Below are 20,542 nucleotides of genomic sequence, written 5' to 3'. Positions count from 1 at the left end.
TCAGTGATTTTTTTAAAAGTCATACCTGAGGAGTTTCACTAAGCCATAGTCAAAAAGCCATACAACTATTTTGCTGGGTCTTTTTTTCCTTTTCAGATGACTGTCTTTTGTGTTATCACTCGCTTATTATGTGCATTATTAATTTTTTAAGTTGTGGCTGTGAAGTTGCTTGCCTCACTTCATTTATTTAAGAGGTAGCCAGAACTTGTCTCATATCAAGAGCAGGTTGTTCCAGAGGCAGAAGTTCCTGTTTTTTTCCCTCTGCTCCTTCTGTAAGATGATCTTCTCATGCAGGAGCAATGCAGAAAGATCTTCTAATGCGGCAGTGATGCACTACATGCTTCAGCTCAGGAGATGGAGTCTGTGCCTGACAGACCACGCTGAGATTGTTTATTTCTCTGATATGACATTCTCCCTGCTGGCATCCCAGCTGGTCATGGAGTAACCACCGGGAATTTTGACAGTGCAGTGCACCTGAAGAGATCTTCCACGAAGACTGAATGCTCAAGGTGGGTGTTCAGCCCTAAATGTCTCTCATCTGCAGCCAGTGTCTGTGATAGAATTAGAAGCCTCCAAATTATATGCTGCATAGCCCCAAGACTGTTTGCTAACAACCTGTATTTCTGTCTCTTCTAGTTCATGAGAGGCATCTGAAAATCACCCTATGTTAGTTGGTGCCATTCAGATGGATAGATTTCTGTTGAAGACTTTTTCTTAAAAACATGGAAATATTCCTGCTGTGGGTACCCTCCACTTGGTGTGCATGTAACTGCTGGCAGTGTCCTTAAAATTACCAGAAAGTTTCACTGGTGTTATTTAAGTCCTCCCTCCCTCCCCAGTGGATATTTCCATAGCAATGTGGTTCAGTGCAACTTCCTCCCCTGATTTCTGGAAATGTGCTTTAGCAGACTCTTGCATATGATACAGATCACACATTGCCACTCCCTGGAAAAACACCCAATAGCTTATGAAACATGTGCTATTACTGGCCAGATTATTACTGGAGCTAACAATTCTGCAGTTCAGTGGTGATCCTGGAAAGAGATCTCCTGAGGATGTGTGGATACTTTTTCTCAGGCAGGGGCTCTAAGAGTGGAGCTTTATAAATTTCATTAGTTCATAAAAATTAAACCATCACTGATACAGCTACTTAGTTCCATTCTTCTTCAAATTTCTGTAAACAGGTGCAACCCCAGAAGGGAGACCTGTTTTATCATTGCATCAGTAAGGATGTCATATGGGGAAATCAGAAAAGGGTGATGGATTAAAATCAGCTGAAATTCACTGGAAGGTTTCACTGCACTAGCTAAATGGAAGAAATGGATGTATTTTAGCTATGTGCATTTACTGATACCTGTCACCCAGAAATGCTCATTTAAAGACATTAAGCTTTCACCTCCCCTTTGTTCCGAAGTCAGGGTGTTAGCCCATTAAGGTCTGGTGATGTGACCAAATGCTCTCTGTTCAAGCCACAAGGGAACTACCCAGCCTGCAAGCATGGGTTCACTTGAAAAAGATTTACTTGATATTTATTATCGTGGAAAAACTTCTATTTGGGTTTCTGCAGACTCATCTGTTTCTCACTGTATCACTCCCTTGGCATCATAAACAACCAAGTTTTTTTTTATTGTGGTGTTTTCAGACGGCTGAGACACTGAATACTCTAACGGTGCTCAGTATTTGACACTGCAGTTCACGAACCCGCCCCAAGCTCCACTGACCACAATTCTCATTTTCCAATGCTGCTGTTCAAGGTCTCAGGTCTGGGGACCCTGACTTGGGAGCTCCCGTTCTGTCCATGGCGGCTTCACAAGGGCCGCAGCGCCAACCCAGAGCTGCAAACCCGCAGCTAAAATCGTGCCAGGGCTGTTGCTTCCAGCAGACTTTGCACTGGCCCCGTGCACTTCTGACCACGGGCGACCGAGCCGGGCTTGAGAAGCTGTCACAAACATGTCCTTATCACTCATAGAACATCGCTGTCACGCAATTACCTGGAGGCAAAGGCAGCTTCCAGTGCTATCTGCCAGGATGCAGCCCTGTGCCATCCCAGTGAGAATTCCCCAGTGCCCCACTCACAGGGCTGCCCCTCACCGAGGCTGCTCCGGGGGCCTGTGCCGGGCCCTACGCAGACGGACATTTGCAGCCCCTCGTTCCAGCCCTCACGGCAGGACGGTGAGCGCAGGGAGCTCAGGCACATGGGCGGGACGGCGAGGGAAGCAGAAGCCGCCCCGAGGGTTCGAAGGGACGCGGGAGCGCCCCGGCCCCCGCCCGCTGCCCTGTGCTGGGCGGCGGCTCCGCGCTTCAACATGGCGGAGTTGCCCCGGGCGTGGCTCCCGCCCGCCCGCACGGCCCGGGCACCCGGGCGGGGCCTGGGCTCCCCCCGCCGCGCCGCTGCCCGCACGGAGCCCCCGCTGTGCGGGAGCTGCTCGCTGACCTTCGCCCGCGGCCCCTCGCCTGGGGCGCGGCGGGCTCGTCACGCCCCGCGGGCGGAGTGCGCCGCATCCCCGGTGGCGGCGGCGGGGAGCGCCGGGAATGCCGTGAGTACGGGAGCGAGCGCGGGGCGGCGGTGCGGCCCGGCCGTGCCCGCCTCTCCCGCCGCTGCCACTCCGCCCTTCGGCGGAGCACGAGCAGCCGCTGCGGCCTCCGCGCCGCGCCCCGCGGGGGCGGAATGGCCCCATTCCCCTGCGGTGCTCTGGGCGGTGGCACGGCGGGGCGATGCTCCCCTGCCCTGCCCGAGCGCTCCCGGAGAGGCGGGCGGGATCGCGCCGGGCAGCGCGGGGCCTTCCCGCAGGACGGCGCCCACGGCCAGGGAAAGGCGCCGCGTCTCTCCGGGTGCCCGAGGCTGCGGCGCCGGGCTGTGGAGGCACGTGCTGCAGAGTCCTCGAGGAACAAACAGAGGGCTTCACCCGCGGCTAAAATCTTTGGGACGTGTGCGTTCAAGGACTGTAATGCGTTGTGTGGGCAGCCCTGCTAGGCTTTGTGTATTAGCTCTTATGGGTACTCTTTCTTTTTTTTTTTTTTCCTTCTGAAATTTACTTACCTAAAAAGGAGGTGGAAGTAACTCTAATTTTTTTTTAATAAAACATGTAACATTTATGTCGTCACTTCCATGCTCCAGTTCCCTTCCGACACAGACTCATACTCGTTTAGGATGCCAGGGCCATTACCAGTCCTACACGGTGGTTAATGCCCAACAGCTCTTCCAGCACTGAGGCTCCTCTTTGGCCTTCAGGAGTTGTGTTTCCTTACAACTTAGATTGGAGGAAAGAGTGTGCTGGCATTTGGCAATCCAGTTGTCCCCGTGCTACCAAATTCCCTGTGTACCATGTCCACTATGCTGCGTAATCTTACATAAATGCAAGAAAAAGGAATTTCTAAAATTGTATTTTATGTGGAAGATACAGAATGTAAGAAATACCTGACTGCTGTTTGGTTTCTTTTGTACTAACGGAGACAAACACCGATTGCTTGTAAAATGTTACTTTGGTTTTAATGTCCTGCTATACTGAGTTAGGGAGCTACAAAGCAGAGAAGCAGGGTGAGATTTGTTTGTGTAGGTAAACAGTGAAATTGGTTTCATTATCTTCATTTGATCTCATCCTTGCCATTAAATAATCCTCATGTAGCCTTGAGTTTATGCTAATTTTTAGATTTTTTTGGTAGGCAAGGAAGGTATTTCTTCCTTTCCTGCTTTCATGCCTAGCTATTAATCTGCAAGAGTACATTTACTCACGCAGGCATTTCCTACCAGCTTGATACCTTCTCTTTTATTTCTGTCAAACCAAGCACAGCTCTATTAAAATTTACAGAGGAAGAAGCTCCCAAGGCAGAGTTTTCTTAATGCAGGGTTTGTAACCCCTCCATGTCCATTTTGTCAGGATGCTGTTGAGCTTTGTGGCTGTATTGAATTCCCTGATGTTCGCTAGGGGCATAATTGCTCTCTGTTCTGGGAAGCAGTGAAGCAAGGTATTTGGGGATATTGTCAAATTTATGTTAAAGGTGCTGCATCCAAAGAGAAATAAATAGGAATTTGCATAGAATATTCTTGGTTTGCAGGTACACCTACACCAGTGAAATATGTTCCCTGCAAAGACATTGCCAGCACAGCAAAGTGTGGGAGACATTGCCATAATTTTGAAGTTGAAAACTGCCCCATCTCTCCTGCCTGGTGAGTCATATTATTCCTCAAAAGCACTCTGTCCTCTTCCCAGGGTGTTCCTTTGGCTGGTCAAGAGAAGTGATGGGGAGCAAAGGCAAAACACTATTAATTTGAAGTTTTACAGACTGGTGCAGTGGTTCCTCTCATGAGATTTAGTGAGTTTGTAAGAGTGTCAAATATTAGGATCTGGTTTTGCAATTTTTTTATGATCAACTCAGAGATTGGTGGCCTTTTGTTTTTTTCAGAGACTATGCTGATGTGAACTGGCTGTGCAGCAAGGGTGTCAGGGTGAGTGAGCAGTCATGTAAAGTACAGAAATGTTTGAACAAGGTTGTGCTGGGCAAGGGCAGCTAATGCAGGCAGTGAGAATTTTCTTGGTGGTCCCTACGTAACATATCAGTCATCTGGCTGTTGGCAAAATACAGACTCTTTAAAAAGAGGTCCTGTGAATAAAGGAAACTAGTTTTGAAGTTTTATTTGGTTTTTTTTTTCCCTTTCTGCTGCAGTGGATCTGCATTGCTTTATTCCATTAAAAGTGTTCTCACTAAGTTTAAAACCAGGGAAATTAAGGAGGAGACATATAAGAATGCAAAAAATCAGTTCAGGAAAAGGTCAGAGAACAAGAAAGTCAGAGTTAATATTCCCTGTGCCCACAGCTGAGGTGGTGCTGCAGGGTTTGCTGCAGCTGCAGTTACAGTGAAAGCCCCAGAAGACTCTTCAGTAAAATTGCTCAAATTCTTTTGATGCAGGTGTTGTTGGAAAACACCCTTTATTTGTTAGGAAGACTAGGCCATAGAGGATTCATGAGGAGGTGAATACCTCATCATGAATTGGTAAATACTGTGTGGAATATCTGAAATGGGATTTGGGAAATTCATAAAGGTAAGTTTGCATCTGTAAAAAGGCTTTTTTCCCCCCTAATACTAAAATACGGAGCCTGTGGTCTAAGCACTAATAAGCTGTATTAAGGTTTCTGTTTTCTGTCAGTAATCGTGAGTGCTCACTGCAATATCAGTTTTTGTTTGAAATCTGTTCTGTCGTACTCTGGCCTATGTTTGTAAATGACAAATCTAAGATCTGTGTGGAGCAAGGCAGGTAATTAATCATGAAAGTGTGCATACCCAGCTGAGATGCCTTATGATCTTAATTGAACTTTCTAGTCAGTGTCATCTGGGGGACTTAAAGGAATGCTGCTGGATTTGAAAAAAAAACAAAACAAAAACAACTGATTTAATTCTAAAGATATCATTAGCTCAGATAACACAGAGTTGAAAAACTAGAAAGATCAGATTCTTGAAAAATATCAAATATTAATTTATTAGAACTGTGTGTGAATGGTCTTTTTTACAATTTCTTCTGTGGCTTTAACAAGTCTTCCTTACTGAAAAACATTCCTTGTAAATACAGTAGAATGAATTCCTGGGGATAAGGAAAACCTTACATTATGAGAGATGCTGGCAATTTTTAATTAAAATCATTGCAGAGCAACAGTAAGATAATGTATGTAGTTGTGTAGGGGGTAGAAATACAGTTGCAAATACTGTATGTTCAATTTGGCTGCAGTTATGCAAATGAAAAATACAAAATTGGAGACCACTGAAGACAAAAAGGAGTTCATAAATAAAAAAAATAATTGGAACTTTCCAGAGGAGTAGTTCAGAAACAAAACTTATTTACAAAGATGCCAGCTCACATATTTGGTGCTTTTTACAGAACAGTTGTTATTGTCCCTCCATGTGTTTACTCCCTATTAAAAAGATAAAGATAATTTGTGTGAGTAATACCTAATTGCCTTATGTGGAGTAAGTTTTATGTTAGGTAATAAAAGGAGGATCCTGTGGGGAGGCAGAAATCCTCTGCCATTGCCCCAGTGCTCTCCTCATCGCAGCTGGTCTCTGCAGGGTGCTCTTCAGTAGGTGCTGCTTTTTCTTAGAATTTCAGGTAAGTTGTGTAGGTTTTTCCTCCCTAACGGATTAATAACCTGTGAATGTTCCTCTTAACCAGAATTCTTTTGTTAGTTACTGAGAAAGCTTATATTGGGACAAGTGATTTGAACTCCTTCCCAGCTCAGAGTGAAGAAGATGGTTGAAAACACTATGTTGTTCCTTTGTTAATAGGAATTCTGAAAAGCTGCTTAAATGGACAGTGTAAATATTTATACTTTCTAGCTGTAGTTGTTTGAAAACAGATGTATTCTTTCAGGCTTTAACTGATTCCCCACGATGTTTGCAAAAGCAACGAAGAATTTTGTGAGAGAAACTGACACTGGAGGTCACCTGATCCCTGTCTCCCAGTTGAATGCCTCAGACAAGCTGCAGCTTTTGAGCTTAGTTACGAAGAGGAGGAAATTCTGGTGCTGGCAGAAGCCCAAGTATCATTTCTTGACAGTCACCCTGAGTGATGTGCTTACTGAAGACAAACCAATAAAACCAGGTAAAGCCATACTCAGGCAGGACTATTAGTGCAGATAAAAACAGTACTATCCCTAATCTGTTGTGTTATTATTATCAATTATGTTCTTAGAGGGCTTCTTTCAGAGGAATGCTCTGAAGGAATCCTCCATCCATGGGATCTTTTCCTCACTTGACTATTTATGTAACTAAAACTGGTAGTAATGAATGTTGGTTAAAAAAAGAAAGCTTTGCCTGGGTAGAGTACTAAATTGAGTGCTGAAGGTTGTCAGGCTGTCCAGTTCTGCTGTTCAATAACAATGCTGTCTGCAGCCACAGGAGTACCCCTTCAGTATTATAGGGGGTTATATGTGGTAGTAGTGTGAAACTGTACTGTGCTCCAGATCAAAAGCAGTGAATAAACAATGTCTTGTTGATGTTAGTAGCCCAGGGTATGCTTCCAGGCCGGGTCAAGTGATTTTTAACACCTATTCTGCTTGTCTTGAACAGACTGTTAAAAAAGGTTGATCTTTGTACTTTTTTCTTCATTTAACTATAGCAGTCCCACCTGTGTTTTAAGATTAATGAGATGGAATCCCATATTCCTTGACATGTCATAATTCCGTACAGGAAAGTCCCTAACCTAAGATGTTAATTGTAGATGGCTTGGAAAATTAGCTGGTTCTGAGTCAGTTCTCTGTTTTTTAGGTATATAAAATTCAGAGTTGTTTTAAACCAGTTAGATTTTTCCATTGGTTTTCCGTGAGCTTTGGGATAGCCCTGTGATGTGTCAAAATAATGCCAAAATACTGGCATTATTGTACAAGCAGGTCTGCTTTGTAGTTTTCTTTGTAGCTGAAATAACTTTCAATCATTCTTTATAAATATTTCATAGTGTCTGAGTTCAGTACTTCAGTCACCTTATGTTTTCCTAAAATGGCAAAATACAAAAGACAGTAGAGCAAAGATGATGAAAACATGAAGAGTGCAGATGCAAGAGTTGTAGAGATGTAAATTTCATTATTTACCTCTTCATACTGTTCCTTGCCCTCACTGACTTGTCATATTTTCTGTGAAGTATCTGTTTCCCAGATCACTTAAGCACGGTTTCAGCACTTCTCTTCACAGAAATTACTGTTATTGCTTTCCCAGTGATTGTGGAGTCTGACTTTGCAAAATATATGGGGAAGTTTGAAGATTTTGTTCAAGGAAGTATTGAAACATCATTTTTGAAGATCAGCCTGGGAACTGGAGGGAAGGGTTACGTGGAAAACCAGTCGTCATTTGGAAACTTGAGGAAGCAGGAGATTGACTTGCAGCAGCTTATGAAAGATGTCAAGGACAGGTATGTTTCTAACGTGGGTGATGTAGTGGCCAGGAGGGATTGGGCCAGCTGTGATCACCAACCAATTGATTTTGTTGTTATTCAGACTGTATTGCTACAGTTCAAAAATTATTTTTATTGTAAGCTTTCATATTCATGATAAGTCATATATACAAAAATTGACATTTTCTGTATTTTGAAATCTTGTTAGTCAGACTTTTCCGTTTCTTGTTTTAAAAAATCTCTCTGTAATTTCATCTTAAGTTTTTGCATGAATTACAACCTAGGACAAGAGCCAAATCCTCCCTTCTTTGGGGGACTGTACTGTGGTAACAATCTGGAAGAAAAAAAAATTCGTTCTCTGTGTTACTGGGGCATTGAATATGGAAATTGAATTCAGAACTGCTAATGTTCTTGTAAGCAGGCTTTGTAATTTCGTGTGTGTGAGTGACCATACTAGAAAATGGGATTTGAAGTTAAAGGAATAGCAAAGGTGACCGAGCATAGTCAAGGCATATTCTAACTAGCTGAACAAAATATAGATCCGTTGTTTCCTGTTATACACTGTATTAAGTGAGGGGAATCATATTCTTTATTTTACAAGATATGCAACACTTCCTCACTTCCTCTCCTACTCTGAAATCGGATCTATTTGATGTTGCAATGAGAGTGTCATGGGCCAAAGCCAGTTTGGCAACCAGCTGCCAAGTCAGGAGTCTATTTTCTATTGCAGGACCTGACTCGGGGGAGATGAGGGTGCTTCGTTTGTGACAGCATTCTACTCTAGATCTGTAGCAGGGGCTGTAATGAATTTAAATAGCCTTTGCTGATGCTCTGAAGATAAAGATGATAGGTTTTTGCTATCAGTGCAGAAGTTGTCAGAAGCAATGTAAATTTGCTTTAGATACACTGATGTTCTAGAAATAATCAATTCTCCATTTTCATGGGAACAAATGGCTGCTGTTCTTTTTATTGTGAGCATTGACAAGTTAACAAATCTATTCTAATAAGCCACCTTACTCTCTTTGTACTAAATGCCTTATTAAAAGCAGAAAATACTGGGCTAAATGTGTGTACCAAGCCTGTAAAATTAATCTACATCTAGTATCAGAAAAATAGTGTCAGTCAAGATTTAGAGTTTTATTTCTAGCAGTAGATAAGAGTCCTGTGGAGAAACAAACTAGAATAAGTTCATGTAAAAGCTTACTGATCCTAAATCGAAGTTACCTGTTCACAAAAAGAATTCTCCCACAACAAATCAGCACATCTTGGAATACAATCCTTTATGTGACTAAATACTTAGAAATACGTTACCTTCTTAGTGTTGAAAATCAGTAGCTCTACATTGATCTATGTGTAACTGTAACTGGAGTTGATGTGTGTGCCACTTCATCCTAGGCACTTAGTTCATAAAAATGATGCTCATAGCTTATTAAAGCTTATGGTGCACAGTGTATAATTGAAACGGAGTCAGTCTGCCTTCTGCCAGGTCATTGAAAATGATGAGGATAGCAGAATTTTTATTTTTTTTTTCTCCAGTGTAATGCGGAGACTCACTGGAAATTGTTGGCAATGCCTTACAGATGAAATTCTACTTACTTGTTCATAAATATTCTATGATTTATGATTGATTGTGTCTGAGCTTCAAGTTTTCATCTCATCCACGGGTATTGTATGGAATTCAGGAGTGCTGATGCCTACAAGTTAGTGATTTTTTGGATGCAAAGCATTACGGTACTTATAAGAGAGTATTTACCTGTCAGGACTTGTGAAATGTGAGGCAGCTAACTGTTGTTGATGTCATTTAACATATGGTGGTTGTGCTTGTTTGATCAATCATTGCTTTATTTAGTATTTCTATAAATGAAGCAATGAAATAACCTAATTAAGTTGCATTTTTAAAATGTTCTTGTCTTAGGCTGATTAAGTCAAAGTTGCAGATTTGTAGCAGGAAACTCTAAAAAGTCAAAGCTGATGTGGATTTTAAAACATGTCATGTGAGTCTTCAGAGTTGAGCAAGCTGAAAGTGCTCAGTGGCAGCAAATCGGTTTCCTGTCACTTCTCAGGTGAACCTTCTGAAGGAGAATCCTCCCAATCTTTTAATTAGATTCCAGGTGCTGCATTGGCTCCTTTTTCTGAAAAAGGGTGACAGCTGAAGGATGTGGGATGAGGTGATTCCTGGTTTGCAGAAGCAGTGACATTGTAAATGCAGAACACACATACTAACGTAATATGCAATACCTAAAATAAAGTTATGGTTTTAGGTACACAATCTTGGCATATGTCCCTTTACATATTTTTTATTTTGTATTACGTAGTGCTTGCTAGCTCACAGAGCGCTGTAACATACTGATACATACATGATTTGGGGCAGAGTCCTGTGCCTTTAGCTCCCTTGGATTGCTATGGATTTAAGAATATATTCTGTCTTCTATTTTAAGGCTTTCAGTACTGTCTGCCATAAGGGCCTCGTAGAGAAGCTGATGAAGTGTGGGCTGGTTGAGCCACTTTTCAGTGGTGCCCAGAGAGAGCAGAAAGCAGTAGGCACAATCTGAAACACAGGAGGCTCTGTCTGAACATCAGGAAACTCTTTTTTTTTTTCACTATGCGGGTGACTGAGCACAGGTTGCTTGAGGAGGCTGTGGAGTTCCCCACCTTGGAGACACCATCCTAGGCACACTGCTCTAGATGGCCCTGCTAAAACAGAAAGGTTAGACCAGATGACTGTCCAACCTCAACTGTTGTGTCTTCTTCCCTCCAGAAAAATGGGTTATGAGGATATTATAATCTTTGTACTTCTCATGTATTAACAAATCTGCTTGTTTGTTTTTACCATTTCATTAAAAGTCATGGAAGGTGATTGAAAGAGAAGTTCTGAAAGGAGAGTGATAGCAGTCAGTTCACATCAGCTGCAGAAAAAATTGCCTGTCATACTTCCATCATATTGTGTGAATTATTCCTAACTCTATGATTAGCACATTAGGAAAAGAGTTGTGCTTTTAGCAGCATCCTCTGGCATGGTGGAAAGATACTTTCATACTGTTGCATATTGCACTTCAGTCAAATTAATGAAACTGCATATTGTTGTCCATACTGAGACAAAAATAAATGTCTGTTCTTAATCTGAGTACAGTGGAAATTCAGACCATTTGTAATGTATTGTTTAAAACTCCTTGAGCATTTATGAGCATGATGAGAGAACCATTCAGTTTTCTACCTGAACTGCTATGTGAGGTAATATGAAGTCACAAAGTGTTGTGTAACTGGATTGAATAAAAGCAATTGTGTGTGCCTGTGATTTAAATAATAAGAAGCATGTCAAATAGAAAATAGAGAACTACATGTCACTTGCAGTCTCAGAAGTCTCTGGTATTCTTAGGGAAGATGTTCTGTGAAGTGTGTGTCAGGTTATTCTGTAGGGAAAATAGTGAAATGCTATCAATAAGCTGACTCTTGCAGATGCGGTGTTCTGTAAGAAGTAGGTCAGAGAGGTTATATTTGAAATGAATTAACAAAAAAAACCTGCATCTCTGCTTGGTGGAAAATGGCAGAGTGAGGTCTCGTAGATTTTACTCTCTGACACTTATCTGGAGGTCTGTATTAGAGCAGGAACAAAGCTGGGTGCAGGCTCTCACTTGCAACAAGCAGTATTTGTATGGAAGACATCAGACTTGCACATTATAAATGAAGTGGAGAAGAGGCTGTGAGCCTGAGGTGGCTGTGTCTGCAGCTAGGAGAGGTGATGTATTGAGGTGACATTGCCCAGTACAGGACTGAAAAGGTTTTTTACTTGTAAGTAGTTTGGACTAGTGAAATTTTGTGCAGACAGGCTGCAGTGCTGATTTCAATGTGAGGATGGAGAGTAGTCACAGCTATGCCATTCTTGGTATTTGTAAGAAATGGAGAAGCACCTTGCTTTAAGGATTTGTGGGTGGGTTAGTTAGAGACTGAGACAGACAGGATTTGATACGGAAATGGTCCTATGGCCTCTCCTTTGTGGGAAATTAGGTCGAATTCTGTGCCTAAAAGAAAGACCCTCAGTCTCAGCAGTGGGGTTTAGAGCAGGCTTGTGCTCTCTGTTGTAACTGTGAGAGCCTGCTATGTTGCCAGGGGTTGTCTGTTTTTTCTTGTCTTTATTTGGTTTCTGCCTTTCTCTGCCTTCTTTTTTGACTTCTGTCTGCAGCAAATTGTTTTGTGCCTCTAACTGTCTACTGCTTTCCTAATGCAGGAAGAAAAATACTGAATGAACGTGAAGGCAGTCTTTGTATTATAGGAGAGTAGAAGTGTTTAGTTAAATGTGGAGTGAGACCAAAACCCAAAGAAATTATTTTATGTACATGTTTGACCTGTAAAGCTTCCAGCATAGTAAATCATTGACCTCAGGAAGGTTGCTTAAGCAGAACAAACACTCAAACATAACCCCATAATTTGCATCTTTAAAATAGTTTTTATTTATGCAGGCCTATACTCTGTGTGTTGATAATGGGACTTGGCAAACCAACCACCTCATTATTTTTCTATAGAGCTACTTCTGAGTGCTTCAGCTCCTTGGGGTGGGATGGATAGTGGTAATGTAGTACAAATGGCCCAGGGTTGGTGGGGGCTCTGGTCCAGTACAGAGTGAAAGAGATGGTAAGAGCCATGGTTGTAGAACAGAAGTAAAAGCTCTGAAACATGACCTGTAAAATAAAAAAATGCAATGCAATTCATTACATGCATGAATGTATTCTCACGGATTTAACTAGACCATCTTGTGTTATTCACATATTTTCTTACATTCAGTGTTATGCTGGCAAGTAAGTTCAGTTCTTTTTAAAATAGTGATAGACTCAGTGGCTATTGCCCTGCAATACTTGAAACCCTGCTCTGATTGTCAAACTTTAACCCTGTTGTGGTTTGCTCTTGATGACTGTTTTCAATGATACTTTAGATAAGCTGGATACTTGCTTACCTCATGTCATCTCCTCTTTGAGTTGCTGAGGAGAGCAGAATATTTTGCCTTTAACAGGCTGTGCCCCAGTAATAACTCATGATGTGCCCACATGCAACTCTGGAGTTCTGTTTTATGATAGAAAGTTCAGTGCCAGAAGTCCAGAAGAGAGCACTCAACTGTGCTATCCTAGAAGAAAAGGTTTCTGTAGCTGTGGGTTTGAAAGCTCTGAATTTGGAGCTCACTAAACTTACTGGGCAGAGGAACATTTCTGTGGGCTTCACAATGGGGCACATCCCACTGAACGTTGGGACTGTGGCAGTGACTGTCTCAGGCACACATTCAGCTCTGTGCTGATCCCAGGTCACCTCTGGGCCATGCCTGGGGAGTGCTGCTGCAGCAGGTGGCTCCGTGTCCCTGTGTGTGTCACTGTCACTCCATAGCCCTCAATGCTGCAGCAGCTCCTCCAGCCTTGCTTCTAGGATTTGTTCACTGCCCCTCTCTGCTAGTTAAGGACATCTGATTCTTCTGCTCTGCCACTCTGCTGCTACTGCTGCATCTGGACCTCAAAGCCAGGAGCGTGACAGGGTCTGAGCCAGTCCTGCCTCAGGCAGAATGCTGTAGAAGCAGATGGAGGAAAACTTCTCTTGAATTATTTTGGTGATTCATTTGCATAGGGTTAGGTCATATTTTGTATCCTTCTTCAATTAACACTTATTCAGAAATAGGAAATCGTTATTTAATAGGTATTTTTCTACCTTTGATTGATTGAGGATTTTTTTTTCCTCTAAATTTTGGAGATAGTCAGCAAGTTTGTCATCCTCTTAAGCAGTCAAAAAATACACATGAAAGCAAATGACAAATTGCTTTTGTGCTGCTTCATTGTATTTTTTTTTGCCTCTGGCTCCCTAGGTCAAATGTTAAAACTGCAAGTTCTTAGTGCATTAATTTGTGTTTTCAAGATACTTATAGCACACCACTTTAGAAACATAAATAATTATTGTGGTGTATATGATAGCTGGATAGACTGTAACTAATGGGTCTGGTTTGGCAGACACTTCTAAGAACAGTGATGTTTGTGATTGCTTGACATTTCTTCAATTTTTGCTTAATCCAAAGGTTTATTGCATTCCAAGCATAAAGCATGACTTTGCACCAAAGGGAAAAAAGTTATATTAATAATCTCAGGAATGTTTGGGGATGCTTTTCTAGTGGCTGCTGCATTGCTTCAGAGGTATTTTCTTTCCCTTGTCTAAACAATCAACTTTAAGGTTTTCAGACAGTTCATTCCAACTGATTGAACTTTCATATAAGCATGTAACTCTCCAAAGATCAAAAATTGCCTGAGGATATTTTTAATTCAATAAAAACCCCAGCTGACTTCAGACTTACACAGGCTGCATAAATTCAAAACTTCAGAATCTAATAAATCTAAAACTTTTTAATTAAAAGTGGAGATATCTCGATTTAAATGAATTTGAGTCAGACATGTCTTTCTGTCACATTTTTGGGAAGTTGCCATTTAGCTCCATGAATAGCCATTTACACTCGAAGGAGAAAAGACTGAATAATTTGAGTCAGGTATAGCAATCCCTTAATCTGCCAACAGTTTTGCTAGATTACTTGTTCATAAAAAATACAACATCTCGTCTGAGGACCCCCAGTGAGTATTTTGCAAAAGTATAATATAATTCACACATTTTATTCAATTAAATACAATTAAGAAGTTGTTTTAAGCATTACCATAAAGTCTCTTAACACCCTAAAAGACAAGACAGTGATTTTGTAGCATTTTCTTAGAAAATAAACCTCCTGTATTGTTTCTGGGAGTTCATTTTCAGTCTTCTGCTCATTTTAAGAAGAATCTAATGTTAGAATTATTTCCAGCAGCATTTAAACAGATGTTGAATTACGCTGTGGAGTAGAGATGGTTGGTGAGATTAAGTTGGTGCCTAGTGGTAGGCTAGAGTTTTGAGCTCCCTCCCACAGTTAGTTTTTTTTTTTGACTGTGACAGTCAAATTTTGAGTCTATACCAATGAATAACACAGGACTTTAAAGCAGGTGGAGTTTTTTCAGTAATCCCCAGTCTCAAAATCAATGAAATCTTCTTTGTTTTCTCATTCAGGCCTTTTAAATACTTGGTCAGTGCTGATCCCACTCAGCCTGTTGGGGGTTTAAGTGAGACTGAAACAGATCCATAGCAAACAGTGAGCGTTGGCACCGAGGCATTGCTGTCTTTGTGTCCCCCAGCCAGCACCCCTGCCATGGCTGTGGTAATGTCAGTGTGAGCTCACAGCAGAAGAGGATTCAGTCCAGTATCCAAGAGCCCGACTATTTGGTTTTGTATTACCCAGGAAACTTAAAAGTTGCCCTTAGTTCCCTTTTGCTTTTTTTTCTTTGCTTAGAAAGTATCCAGACAACTTCCATTTCTGCTCAGAGTAGGGAATTAAAAATTCAATATGTATATGAGGACTTAGTGTGGAATGCATTTATTTACTGCTGCCAAATAACAAAAGAGGACGTCATAATTTTGATGAGGCTGCTCATACAGAAACCATTCTTATTTTTACAATAAAAGTTTCTTCAAACAGTTAAGAAAATGTGGTTGGTTTGGGGTTTTTTTCACTATTGTTAATGGTGTATCTTCTTTTTCAGAACAATAGATCTAAAGAGTAGTTTACTTCAGCAAGTTATAGAAAGAAAACGTGAAGTGCTGTGCATCTTGAGAGAAAAGATAATCACAACTCAGAGGTGTACGATATCCGAACATATCCAGACAGAAGAAAAAGTCAGTGGTGTGATGGGATGCACTGCAAAAACAATAAAGGTAAAAGTTAGTAAAAATCTGCAAGGAATAGAACATTTGCACGTTATCTGGGAAGAAACTATTTCTCCAAATGGACTTTGGAGTATTTTTTGTGCTTTCTTAGTGTGCTGAACAAACTGCGATGCTTGGCTGTGAAAATTCTGTATGGGAAAATGTTTTTTCCATTGCCTTTCTGGCAAAAGATGCCATATTTTTGTATGAGCCTGGAATGTAGTTTCCATCAATACTATCAAATTGTGATTCTGTTTCTCTGTAGTTTCCTGCCTACAGCAGAACATGAAGCAAACCTAAAACAATTCATTGCAAGTTGAATAGCAAACTGCATTGCTGAATCAAGTTTATGTGAAAAGCCAAGTAATCGTTCCTCACAAATGGTTGCAGTGTCTACTGAGTTCTCATATTTATTGGGAAACTTTGGTTTTGCTCGTGGGAGTAGAGATTAGCTGCGTTATAAGGCTATCTGAAAAATTGCCTGTGAATTGAGAAGGAATTACCAAAGTCAAAAGCTGGGGGTTATTCACTTCTGTGTACGGTGTGTGTCCAGTTGCAGGAATCCAGGAGTTACAATATAACAACCCTCTTTGCAAGTGCTGCCTTTCTGGCACCAGCCTCCAGCTGGGCTAAAGAAATGTCACAGTAGAATTGGGCAAGGCAGGACACTGAAGTGAGTGCCCGTTTCCTAGTGACATGGGGCTTCATGTGTGGCAAAAGCTGTGCCTGGAGCTCAAATTTGTGCTAGGACAGGGTAGCTAAGAGTGTGAGAGCTGCTCTTGACATTGTATTTCTACCTTGCTCTTCATCTAGTTCTTTTCTTAGGTGCCAGATGTAGCATACACTTTGATGAGACATCATGGAGAATAAAGCATATTCTCCCTCTGTATTTTTCACTTTAAATATGTGTTTAAGCTGTACAGTAACTGAATCAGATAAATTAGTGAATTAATCTATCTTTTAGGTTTCAGTAAGTGAAGATGGAAGTCTGGTGAAGGATTCTAGCGTGATCCTTGAAATTCCTCCTGCAACCACTATTGCCTACAGTGTAATTGAACTGTTTGTAAAGCAGAATGGCCAGTTTGGTAAGTGAAAAGCTCAGATTTTGTGACACAGTTCAGCTGTGGACAAAGCTGTTTGTCAGACAATGATTTTTATGTTTCCCTGTGCATGAAGGTGATCATGTTGTATGGCGTCCTTTTACTTGATAGTTATTTGTGCTAGAAATGTTGATTTAGTAATTTTAAAACTGATTAAGTAATGCTTTTTCACTTGCTTGAGTGCACTGTAAACTCAGAATGACTTAGGTTTCAGGGAACCACAGGAGATCATGTAGCTCAGGCCTCTGCTCAAGGCAGGACCAACTTCTGAACTTTAGTCAGAGTTCAGAGTTAGATCAGATTGCTCATGTCCTTATCTATTATAAAGTTTTGGTTTATCTCCAGAGACAGAGATTCTATCACTCCTCTGGCCTCTTACCATGTTTGACCACTGTGATGGCAAACCTTTTTTCCCTCAACATCTGCTGTTTGCTAAATTGCTCCAGTCCATGAATGTGGGGCTTGTACACAGGTGGCTGAAACTGGACACAGTGCTCTGAATGCCCTTTCCCAAATTGAGAATTCAGTTCCATCAGTCCACTGACAAGCTACAGTCTTGTCAGTACAACCCAGTATGCAGCAAACTTCAAGGGCATGCTACTGATCCTCTCGGATTTGTTGTCCAGGTCTTTTTCTGCAATTTTGCTTCCAGCCAGCTGGCCCTTGGCCCAGGCTATTCCCTTCACCTATTGCAGAGAGTGACCTGAATGTAAATCAACTGTCAACCAGGAATGTGTAGACAATAGTGATGTTAAGAACAGAATCATACATACAGGACTGGAATTTAAACTTTCAGCTTTAAAATTTAAGCTTACACTTTGATTTAAAGATTGCCCTCAGAGTGGTTGCAGAAATGCCCTTGTCATGTTTTCTGGTCATGCTTTACTTATGTCAGGTCGAATACTTTTCAGGTTAGAAAAAATGTTGAAATTGGCTTTGGGGGAAGTCGTATCTCTCCTTGGCACAGTGATTTGGGTTTTTCTTTCTTATCTATCCTCATTTAAACTCACAGACCTAAAGGAGGTTTCAGGGGATGTTATGCAAGGAGGAATAAAATCAGATAGTAGAGCTGGAAGTTGGGAAGGACTGATGTGGAGAGAAACAGGAGGTACATTGAAGAAATAATTGGAATACAGTTGAGATTTGAATCCGGGGATTAACTCTCCATCATACTCCTTCTTATTGAGGAAGTCTGTAAGCTCAGGAATAGAAGTAAATATTATGTAACCTGAAAACAGTTTCTGAAAAGTTTAATTATGTACTCTGATGTAGACTGAGATAATAGCAGAGGATGACGACGCCATGGTTATAATAGAAATGTAATTCAGAGTAATGAGGTGCAATTAAGGCTGTCTGACTACATAGGTGAATGTGGGGTAGCCTAGCTGATGGCCTGCTTAGGTGATTTCTACATGAAATTGTGATGTCCTGCTAGCTAAGAATAGATGGGTCTTGTTAGTCATCTGTACTTCTCTGCTCTTTTTCCACTTCTGCTTCTTTTTCTGCTTTTTTTTCATATTTAATATTAGCATTTTTAAAACTTCAAAACCAGCACAGTTTGTTTCATGTTTTATCTTAAACAACCTGTGTCCTGCCTGTTTTCTTTTTTAATTTGTGCTATTTTCCCTTGCCTAATGTCATTGAGAAGGTAAAAGGAAGGAACTGACAACAAAATTAGGACTTTGCCAGGGAGAGTAGCCTAAACTTCAACTTGTTAATGTCTGAGCAGCAGGGATCAGTGTCTGTTTATGGAAAATAGAACTAGCCTTTGAAGTTAAATCCAAGGACTAATGTAGTCCTTTCTCATGAGACTGAAAGCGACCATTAGCAAGTGTAACCTAATGGGATTCTCTTCACAGATAATTACACAGTAAGATGCATGTAAGCTTTTTATTGTTTCTTTTTCTTTGCCACTACCAGTACCTGAGTTATTCTGACAGGAAGAATGATATATCAATTTTCTTTTAACTATTCTAACTAATGTGACTGTACATATTTGGATATTTTTATAAATAAATAAATTTAAATAAATAAATAAATAAATTTCATATAAATTTTCTTTTAACTGTTCTAACTAATGTAACTGTACATATTTGGATAGTTTTGTAAATAAATAAATTTTTAAAAAGGAAGAAGGATCTAATCCTTTTCTGATCCATTTACCATTGTGCTTTCCTGTAGTCATTGTGTTTGATTTCTACAGGCTAATTTTCCATGAATTCTGTGTAAAAACTGTTTCTACTTAAGGCTTTGCAGTTTTGGGTCTCTAAAGTTGTGCTGAAATGCCTCTTGTTCTTGCTTTACAAAGCAGGCATATAAAAGCACCCAGATGATTTGTTTTGTTCTGTTCATTGCTATATGCGTGTGGCTTGCTTTTTCTTAAATGTCTGTATTTTGAACAGTTCCAATATATCCACTTTTTCACATAAAGGAGTCTCTGATTATTTTCATTGATCATCTCAGGTTTTCCTTTTTTGTTAACGTTTCTGAGTAACTAACAAGCTCTAAATGCTCTGTTGGGGGTCGTCATCAATGAATGTAATGGAATTCGATAACATTAATTAACAGTCCTCTTAATACAGAATTTTGAGGGGTTTTTTTCTGTGAATTGAGTCCTGTTACAAGATGTAACAACATGATCTGAAAAGTTTGATTTCTCTTATTAGCATAATTTTGCCTCAGGAGGGGAGGCAGTTTATTAGCACAGTCTTCCTTCTCAGGGTTCATGTGAAAACCTTGTTATTTTCAATGACAGTAACATGAGTGAGGTGGCTTTGTGGTGCCTCAGCTGCTGTCCAGAGTCTTGTTGCTTTGGGAAGTTCTTAGCTTGTGTTAATCATTTTCTGCTCCTCTGTAGCTCCTTCTTCTCTGTGAAGGGTTATGCAAGCGTAAAGGTTTGTCTTTCTTTCTCTGTGGCAGGGATTTCTTTGTCTGCTTTCCCTTTGAAAAATCTTTTTGCTGATGGAGTGCACTCCATGCTTTCTCATCTGCTTTGAATATCCTTAATTTAGTGAGACAGACTCTTACAACTGCAGAAAGGTTATATTTAGTTTTTGTGCCTGGTACATGTGAGTGCTCGATTAGTTACATTTTTTTCCCTTTGCTGTCAGGTATTGCTTCAAAATTGAGTTTCTTTTGCTAGCCTGCCTGTGTTCTTCTCAGACCAGCTGCAGACTGCCATGGGTACACATTCAAATCTTAGATTTGGGCCAATAAAAGATGATCAGAATATGCATAGGGCTTTGAGTGTAAAGATGATTCTGCATGTTTAGGGCACAGTGTTAAACACATGAGCACAGACGTTGATACTCCAGGTTTCTCAGCATAACTCTTACGAAGGTTCCCTCTACATTCCAGGAAGCCTTTAACTTCATCAGGCTGGGGGCACTGGGATGGCAGGACAAAGACAGTCCTGTTTGAGTGAGCTTGGCCAGTGCTTGTCATGAAGATGAGGCAGAAAGGATAATCCAGCCAGGGCATATTATTTCCTCTATGAAGTTGCTGAAGAGAAACAGTGCAGAGTGATTCTGTTAGGAAACATCCCTGGGTGATGTCCTTTAGAGACTTCCCAAAGTCTTCTGTTGTTCACTTTCCTGGAGAACTTGAGGATGGAGCTGTGGCTTGGCTGAGAAAGAGGAGTCTCTCAGTGCCATGGTTAACAGGAATTCTGTAAAGGAACCTCAAGAGTTCTTACAAATCTCAGAAAGTACTTTCATGTGTCTCCTTCATGAGTGGATCCCCACTGCCTGCATTACAGCATGTCTTAGTGGGTAGAAAACTTACAGACTGGGGAATGAGAGGCTGCAGAGCAGTGCCATGG

The 20,542-nt window shown here is 41.0% G+C and overlaps 1 protein-coding gene across 4 annotated transcripts in view; it reads left to right on the top strand.

Annotated features, from left to right (window-relative positions):
• The first annotated feature begins 249 nt into the window (after positions 1–249).
• GSDME (gasdermin E) overlaps positions 250–20,542 on the top strand; it is a 43,541-nt gene continuing 23,248 nt past the window's right edge. For 2 of the 4 annotated variants that reach the window (XR_006163116.1, XM_042779988.1), the window contains exons 1-6: positions 2,450–2,537; positions 4,057–4,168; positions 6,362–6,592; positions 7,702–7,894; positions 15,460–15,631; positions 16,587–16,707. Coding sequence is in view for 3 of the 4 variants with exons in the window: in XM_042779988.1 (XP_042635922.1) it covers positions 6,382–6,592; positions 7,702–7,894; positions 15,460–15,631; positions 16,587–16,707 (697 nt within the window). In the remaining variant the exon portion in view is untranslated. Of the gene's footprint in view, positions 510–2,087; positions 2,173–2,449; positions 2,538–4,056; positions 4,169–6,361; positions 6,593–7,701; positions 7,895–15,459; positions 15,632–16,586; positions 16,708–20,542 lie in introns of those variants that run through there. The other 2 variants (XM_042779991.1, XM_042779989.1) reach the window with 2 other exon arrangements.

Source organism: Catharus ustulatus, chromosome 1 (genome assembly GCF_009819885.2).
Source record: "Catharus ustulatus isolate bCatUst1 chromosome 1, bCatUst1.pri.v2, whole genome shotgun sequence".
In the NCBI taxonomy this organism is placed as follows: Eukaryota; Metazoa; Chordata; class Aves; order Passeriformes; family Turdidae; genus Catharus; species Catharus ustulatus.
The sequence above is the reverse complement of the archived record's forward strand: the minus strand, read 5'-3'. Positions and strand labels throughout refer to the sequence as shown.